We start from the raw sequence: 8,689 nt of genomic DNA on the forward strand, positions 1-8,689 counted from the left end.
ATCTAAAAGGTATAAAGAGAGCTTGGCACCTCTTGCAAGGGAGGAGTTCACTCTGTATTCATTACGTGTGTCTTCTCAATAAATCTTGTTACTCATTCTGATCAAGACTCAGAGACTCTGAAAATTTCTTTCTTCCTGTCATTATTTTCCACCACAGTCAATTGACGAGACACCTGTTAGGTGAAGCCGAGCGCTGATGGCGACCAGATTAGATCTTACCAGTTTCGAAAAGCGTTAGAATTCTCCGAATTCAGTTTCGAAAACAACACATTAATGCAAGGTAGAATTATATATACGAATGTACGTTATTTTGAATATAAAAGTGGAGTCAGAAGAAATTCTGGGGCATTCTGTCATTGCATGCTTGTAAAACTTTCTTCCCAGAATTCTGTGATAAAATATCAACTTCGTCTCGTCTTGATTCTTCTTCATCAACGAACACGCAGGACAACGGAAGAGATTGTCCACACCTGACATCCTGCATAAATACAGTACCATTCAAAAGTTTGGAAACACCTTCTCATTTTTTCTATGTTGTAATACTGAAAGCATCCAGACTATAAAGGAATACTTAAAGAATTGTGTAGGAAACCTTAAAGGGGTTGTGGACAATCTCTTCTGTTGTCCTGCGTGTTCTTCGTTGGTTCAAAGAAATTCAGACGACCCGGAGAATCAGGATGAACAGTGAACTTATACATTTATTACAGGAGTTCTGGAGAAAGATTTTACAGGCATGCAAAAACAAAATGTATTGACTACCCAAATCTCTCTGACCTCGTGCTCATCTGTAAATTCGTTGCTACATGTTGCTATGGCATGATTCGACATTTCCGTAATTTTTGTTTCCGAAACCAGTAAATTCTAATCTGAGAACTTAATCTTTGCTGCACATCAATTTAACTTATGTTAATTAGTGTCGTTCTGAAACTAAGGTTTTAGTTTTGTCGCGTTCATCATGACAAAAGAGGAACGTCGATGCTGGTGCTTCCGCAAAATCTGCTCCTGCACTCTGAGCCCTCGTATTGATTTACTAATTAATGCATGCTTTAGATGTATATGAATTATTACAAAATAATTATGGATTATTATGTAATATTTATTGCAAGATTTTGGTTCATCATTATATGGAGCTCAAAGTCCAGAAAATATGTAAGTATGACTTGTGCTCTGTTCAGCCGAATGTTTCAAGGTTGCGGTTTTACTGGCCTGAGAACAGCCAAAAGTCCCCTGACCCTGAGTTAACTCGTGGGTCATAAAATCCCCTGAGATCATCTGCTTGAATGAGACAAGCACACATTATCTATGGATTAATGTTTTGGTTATATGAATTAAGCTGTTGATTATGTTTTAAACTGTTACCTTAAAGCCGGATATCCAAATGGGTTTAATCAAACCAAAAAATAAAAACCTCTGTGAAGCATTATTCTGTAAACCTGCAGTTTCTGAGGCTGGTGAATGAATGATGAGTTTACAATGAATTTTTTTACTGTGGAACAGAGGTAACTCTTGCTCTTCCTTGTCTGAGGCAGTCTCTGTCTGTAGAGTTGGCTTGATTAGTAACAATAGTGTGAAACTATGAAAAGTAAACTGCACAATAATGTCCTAAAGAACAAAGAAGTCAAACAAATGGGAATGTTCTTTAATTAATTTTGAACAAAAACATATTTGAAACAAAGATCTTATCTGAATGTTTTTCTCATAACTTAAATATAAGATTCAGCAGAAATACAGTAATTTTAAAACATATATGTTATTTATGTAGTCAATACGCACTTTGAGTAAATAAATACACAAAAATGTAGTGTTATGTATGTTAAATAAAGAGTATGCATATTTACATCACCCAAATTAGAGGATTTACATAACATGTTTTTCTTCCAAACTCTTACGATATTTTAGATCCTCTTCTTTACTTTTAATTATTCCATCCAGGAATTATTTAGACTTGTTTTTTCTCTCTCAGAATTGTCACATATAGTTTGTATCTTTAATTACACAGATATGTGGAATGGTTTTTGGTGGAAATGGTTCAAAACAGAAATGAAGCTCCTTCTCAGTACACAGTCCAAGAGACATGCTGGATCTTATTTGGACCAATAAGATTATGAAGTGCCTCCCTTGATTTGTCTAAAAAAAAGCCAAAACATTCAATCATTTTGTGACATTTCTTCATAAGAAAAATACAGTTTTCATTAGATGGTCAGAAATCTTGACAATCACCTGTAATAAGTGGGCATCCATGGAAGTTGAAGGTCCTAATATTTGCACAGTTTGACAGAATAACAGCCACAGCCTTGTCCGTAAGGTTACGGCATCGTACCATCTGCAATTCCTTTTTGAGGAAAATGCGGTTCAGAATATTTGTACACTTTCTCTAAAATTATTTGAAAAATATATTACATGATTCAGTTTGTTATGTTAGTAAAATACTGCTATGTTAAAACAGCAGGCAGTTCAATCCTAGCTTCAAGAAGAAAACTTAACAGAATACAGAACAGAACTAACAGAATACCAGACACAATCTTGTATTAATTAATTAATTTGATTAATCCACAGCTGATTCAAACAAAGCTGTCGAAACAATGTAAGACGAGCTTTACAGAGGACCTTGTATTCTTTCCAGGCAGTGAGATCATTGCTGATTGTGTCGTTTCAAACACTGTTTTCAAATGTTCAAATGATGTTTTCACATCAAAATATTATTAATGCAATCACAGGTACTAAAAAAGTACCCAAGAACTAAATTTGCCTAAGATCAGCATGTGTTACAATAATTACAAAATATTAAATTCAAATGAAATGAATTACTGATTAACAAAATAATACACATAATACCTTTAAGCTTTGGCTGCAAACTCCAGTTGCAAGACCTAGAACACCCTCATCAGTGACCTGTAAAAGCATTTTAAATCAAGTGTTAAAACGCAATTAAAGAACACATACACAAAGTACAACACTATTTTTTACAACAAAAAATCCCAAAAATGTAAAGAAAATAAAATAAATTAATAATAATAATAATAATAATAATAATAATAATAATAATAATTAATTATAAGCTAGGCCATTCAATGACAAATCACCAAAGCTGGCTTGTAACTAGTTGTTTTAAGGTTTGCTATGTAAAGTGTGTAGCTACTCTAGTTCAAGTTGGTTTGTTTACACCCACTTACACTCTTTAAATCATGGGTGTGCACAATAAAGGTCTGCATGGGACTGTTTTTTTTTAAATCAGCTCCTGCCCTTTACCACTTGTCTTAGTACCATTTCCGCCCGCTGTGTGTGTGTGTGTGTGTCTGTCAGTCCATCCTCCGCTTTGATATTTATCAGTAATATCTTTATAGTTTTTTGTTGATGCATTTTCTATTAACTTAAAACTGTTTCCTTTTTTTCTTTGCAGATTTCCTTGAGTCTGTTATACTCATGAAGTTTGTTTTTAAATTACATTACTCTCAGTGCTTAATGTATTGATCAGAACTGAAGCATTGATTGCATCCAGATCAAAAATCTTGTAGTAGAGGTGGATTCTTAAATTGATTAGTGGTTTTCCTTCTGTTCATTATGCATTGAAATCATTGCGTGATTATAACAATTTTCTAGACTGTTTATTAAATTGCGGGATTTTTCTACATGTATATGTGGTCTCGCTGCTGCATCGCCTGGATTGATAAAACTCCCACCCCTGCCAATAACAATCCTGCGAAAGTACAGACCTCTAGTGCACAAAAAAAAAAATCCTCGCTCTGAGCACTCTGCCTGACAAAAATATCAAAGATCTCTGCCCCTGGACCCACATTTCTTGTACATGTTTCCACTAACAAACAGAGCACACTGAAAGTCATACATTTAAGAGAAGCATGGTTATTTATTTCAGTAGAAAGAAACTTAATTACATAAAAACCCCAATGTGTGGGAAGTAAGTAAATAACTTTGTAGGTATTTACACTACATTTCCATCCCATTTAACATTAAAACAGTATAAGCACTGAGCTACGCTGCCCTTTGTCTTAACCAGTGTTGTAGAAAAGAAAATGAAAGGTGGGCTACCCCCACCTCTCGTCCAGGGTACAACTCCCCTGCGTGTTTGTTTGATAGAGAGAGTCAGACAGGTGGAGTGAAGTTGAAAGCAAACCAAGTATTTATTATAAAGTACTGAATATTCAGGAGAACTAACACATGAAAGACCGTCTAACAGCCGTCCCAGCATAAGTTCTGACCCCCCTCTGATCTGACTCCATGTTTTATACCCCAAATGACGTGAAACCTGTTGATGAGGCGTTGCTAAAATCATCTCATGTTAGCATGCGTAATTTCACGTGTTAGTACTCAAGTTTCACGTGTCTGACTGGACCACTAGTGTTTGACCTTGACTGTGTTCTTCCAGGATGGAACATCGTGGCACTATCTGTGTGTGTGCGTCACCCCCGCTTTGAAGCAGAGGTTTTTAGGGAGGCACTCACTCACCAAAAGGCCACTTTGATCTAAGAGCCTCTTCTGTAGCAATTTAGCCTCGTACCGAGCGTACCAGTCGAGTTGATGACCGTTAGTTAGGGTCATGCAGTAAACAAAATACTTCAAGCCTGAGCTACATCTCATATGTTATATGTTAATGTGTTAGTAACGCGTGGTTAGTCCGCCATATAATAAATCCTATGTGTTAGTAAATGTATCATGTGGGTTAATTTGTCATATAATAGAGTCTGTGTTAGTCACATGCCTGATCAAACAATGTTTTACTATATATGTAAAGAATATATTGTGATTATTGGTTAATCTTCTATATAATTGCGTGTAAAATACACTGTGAGTAAAAATGATCAAATATAATGTGAGTATTGGTTAATGCATATAAAATACAAGGTTTCACACAATGATTATGTAATTATAGATACTAAGATAAGTAATCATAACTGAAAGATATTTGTCAATCAACCCAAAGTATAATAAACAGTTACTCTTCACCAGTCAGTCTTAAGTCACCTTATTACTTGGGTTACTTACATTTGTCCCACCAAAATAGATGCTGTACAGAAACCTGCAGTTGGCCCCTAGTTCAGTCAAGGCCACATCAGTGATCCTGGTGCATTCCATCAGCGAAAGGACCTCTAGCCACTTGCAGCTTCGGGCCAGAGCCTGTACTCCTTGATCAGTGACTGCTGTACATCCAGTGAGATCAACCACTTGAAGACATGGGCAGTGGGATGCCAGGTCCTCCAAACCTAGAGCAAATATAACATTACTACTTTTCCAAAAGCCTAGTTTTGGACTAAACAGCATTTTGGATGGAGAAAAAAAGAGAGTCTATGACTAGGCTTTAGACTTAATCCCTTCCGGTAAACTGCTCATACGGTTTAAAAAATAAGTAAACAGAAGTAAACACTGTAATTCTGCATTTCATTAGAGGACATTGGGTAATATGACTGACCTTCTGATGTGATGTGCACACATCTTGTGAGTAATATTGTCCTCAGTTGTGGACAGTGGATTTTCCTAAGTGCAGAGTCTGAGATGTTGCAGTTCTGCAGCTCCAGTGTGCGGATTCCAGGATGAAGCACCTGCAAACACACAGCAGCAGCTTCAGAGGAGAAGCTGGAGATACGGCTATGGAAAAATGAATGTTTTTAAATTAAATGGTAAATCCGAATAATATATGGGCACCACAGTTCTACAGAGTGGCCAGCCTACCTGGTCTATGTTGGAATCAGTGACTGTGCCCTGAGCTGTCATTATTCTGACCAGCTTGTCCTTGGCGCTGCATGGTAGTGTTCTAATACAGTCTCTGTACTGCTCGGCATTCTGGGCCACACTGACAGCGCTCCTGTGGACAGATTGGGTCTCAGTTCAGTTGGGAATGTTTTTGTTTAGGTGTATTTTTACCATGCACTGTTTTATCACAACGTTATGGAGTACAAAAAATTACATAAGTATAAATTAATAAATACATATATAAATAAATGCATGAACAATTGTATAGATAAATAAATACATTTATAAATACATTTTGTCATGAAACATTACACACATATTTCCATGAAGGAACCTTTATTTGGGGCTGTTTTTGCATTTCTGCATTTTTTGTATTTATTTATGTATTACCATATTTCTCCATTTATCTATTTCTGTATTTCTGCATTTGTATGTTAACCATTCTCTCTCCAGTCCTGTTCACCCTGTACACATCAGACAAATACAAGGGGAGGCAGCATCAGCAAGAGGCATGCTGGACGACTCGACAGGCTGGTGAGGAAAGCTGGTTCTGGCAGAGAGGAGTGCCCTCAGCAAGCTGCTGAACATCATGAACAATGTTCACCAATCCTCGATACTTGTCTTATGGGACTGATTCTTAAGTTTCAGTTCATCTTCAGTACAACTTCAGGCATTTACAGAGTGACCGACTGGCCGTACAAAACCGCTCTTCCCTCACTTTACTCATGCTCAATTAGCCCCTTCCCTTTTCTTGAGTTTTGCGTTTGTTAATTGTAAATGCAGATTACCACCCCAAAAGGTAAATTTAAGGTTTAAATTTTCTATAAATGTTACTGAGTTACCTGATAAAAGTATTTTTATTTGCCTGAAAACTTTGTTCCGTGTTCATGATTAATTAAAGATAAACTTACAAATAAATAAAATAATCATGACAACTCAAGTTTTAATTCAAGTTAATAAATGATGATACATTGCTCTCTCCTACAAAGGAGAGGAGATGGTAGTAGTAAAAAGTATTGGTATCAGTATCTGCCCAGTATACTGGCCCAGTAATTACTTGGTATTGGATCGATACTAAATTTTGCAGTATCACACAGCCCTAATAACTAGCAAGGCTTTATGTCGCTGCTCCAGGCAGGAGGAGTAGAGCCAAAACTAATGCAGCTTATTTACCAATCCTGCTTTAGCGCGAGGGTAGGACCACCTACCTAATTAACATATAAGTACAGAAATACAGAAATTAATAAATGAAGAAATATAGTTATATGTAAATAAATACATTAAGTAATGTCGAAATGAATAAATAAAATGTTGAAGTAAATAAATAAATAAATGCAGAAATACAACCAATAAATATATAAATACATTAATAAACGCAGAAATGTAGAAACAGGCCCAAATAAAGGTCCAATCATGGAAATATGAAAACAGAGTCCTGATATAATTGTGTCCTTTTTATGACGAAATGTATTGATAAATGTATTTATTTATGAATACATTATTTACGCACTTATTAATCAATTTAATCAATAGAATAGTCAAGTCTATTCTATAAAAATAAAGCTATTTTAAGGCTATTGCTAGTGTACAGTCCTGAGCTGTACTCTTAGGCTATCTTTTGGTGAACTGAGACAGCCTGCTGTGTAATTCCCCCTCAGCAAGAGCGAATTACTCTAGCTACAGATACAGCTACTCACAGGTTCATCAGGGAGTCCACGGCTGCCATCGCTCCTCACAGCAGCAGACGCTGCTCACGCTTCTACAACTCAACAACTCAGCAGCTACAGAAACACTTAGAGCTAGCGGTGCAGACAGGGGACAGAGTGTCTGACACTGCTGAATTTCCTCCAACAATTATCTGTATCTTTTAAACAGTATACATCACGTAGCACCTCTAGTTCCAGTCGGTTTATTTACACCCGCTAACATTGTTTACATCGTGGTGCGCACAATAAAAGTTCCCGTGTGTCCACCGATTTCAAAATAAGAGTCGGTAGAAGGGAAATACGCTGTCCATACACTACACCACTTTAAAAAGAAAGTCTTAAGACTAAAGTCTGACACCATCTCACATCTAAAGACTAGCCACAGACTTTTTTTATCTACAGACTATATTCACAGGATAAGATTTTACAAAGACTGGGGGGGTCACTATCTGCAAGACTGCAACTAATTCTTTCTGGAGTTTACATACAATACATATTATATATTACAAATATGTGTATATCAATACTGTGATTTATCAGAGACTCACAAGATTATTTTTCTGTCACACTGTTAGTTCTTAATATTTTTTAAGCCCTCCCCCCTCTTATTTTGCTACAACCTTGTATAGCAAAGAATCAGTTTTACTTCTATACTTTTAACTTTGTTTTAGATATAATTAATGCAATAAAAACATCATTCTTGCAAAAGATGTATTTATTTAAACTTGTTTGTATCAAAAATAACACTGCACAATAAGACACAATAGGACGATATAATGTGTTTAAAAAACTGTACATATTAAAGTAAGAAAAATATAAGGCATTTTAACTGTAAAATGTGTTCTTTTTAAAATCGTTTGTAAATAGTCACTTAAAATTGCGGCTTCCCGTAGCTTTCCTATTGGTTGTTGACATTGTTTACATCACTATTTGCATGAGCCAAGTCTCAAGACTTATGAATTTATCTGAACACCAGGACACAACAGACTGACTAAAACTTTCAATCTTAATCGACCTTACACTGAACAATCAGGATGACATGACCTCAACACGACTCTAGCAAGAACCTCATGATTTTATCCCAACTCTGGATATTTGTCTGTGACAAATTGCTTAAAAATTGGTGGAGGTAAGGTTGGCATAAAGTAGCCAAAAATGTCAAACATGTTCCCCCCAATAAAATATTATTTTTTTACTCGAACTTACTTGTATCTTTACATGGCAGTGTGATTATAGAGTGTAATATGGAGTGTCACACTAATTAAAAGATCAGGAGC

At 36.0% G+C, this 8,689-nt stretch overlaps 1 protein-coding gene across 2 annotated transcripts; it reads right to left on the bottom strand.

Annotated features, from left to right (window-relative positions):
- Positions 1 to 1,625: 1,625 nt before the first annotated feature.
- On the bottom strand, positions 1,626 to 7,679 carry amn1 (antagonist of mitotic exit network 1 homolog (S. cerevisiae)). 2 transcript variants are annotated; one of them, XM_022672269.2, is made up of 7 exons: positions 7,404 to 7,679; positions 5,686 to 5,818; positions 5,426 to 5,555; positions 5,002 to 5,219; positions 2,836 to 2,892; positions 2,221 to 2,374; positions 1,626 to 2,127 (listed from the first exon to the last, which is right to left on the bottom strand). In XM_022672269.2, the coding sequence occupies exons 1-7, from the start codon at positions 7,430 to 7,432 to the stop codon at positions 2,054 to 2,056; spliced, it is 795 nt and encodes a 264-aa protein (XP_022527990.2). In that variant the 5' UTR covers positions 7,433 to 7,679; the 3' UTR covers positions 1,626 to 2,053. The 2 variants fall into 2 exon arrangements, with proteins under 2 accessions (XP_022527990.2, XP_007246654.3); XM_007246592.3 differs by having other exon boundaries at positions 2,221 to 2,332; positions 7,404 to 7,677.
- Between the last annotated feature and the right edge of the window lie 1,010 nt (positions 7,680 to 8,689).

Source organism: Astyanax mexicanus, chromosome 2 (genome assembly GCF_023375975.1).
Source record: "Astyanax mexicanus isolate ESR-SI-001 chromosome 2, AstMex3_surface, whole genome shotgun sequence".
NCBI lineage: Eukaryota > Metazoa > Chordata > Actinopteri > Characiformes > Acestrorhamphidae > Astyanax > Astyanax mexicanus.

Excerpts from the sequence above, each read along its gene's own strand:
- amn1 (XM_022672269.2), bottom strand. The coding sequence starts at position 7,432 with ATGGCAGCCGTGGACTCCCTGATGAACCT. Across the intron at positions 5,819-7,403 it reads GTGGACTCCCTGATGAACCT|GAGCGCTGTCAGTGTGGCCC; the intron begins GTGAGTAGCTGT and ends ATCTGTCCACAG. Across the intron at positions 2,893-5,001 it reads TCTATTTTGGTGGGACAAAT|GTCACTGATGAGGGTGTTCT; the intron begins GTAAGTAACCCA and ends ATGCTTTTACAG.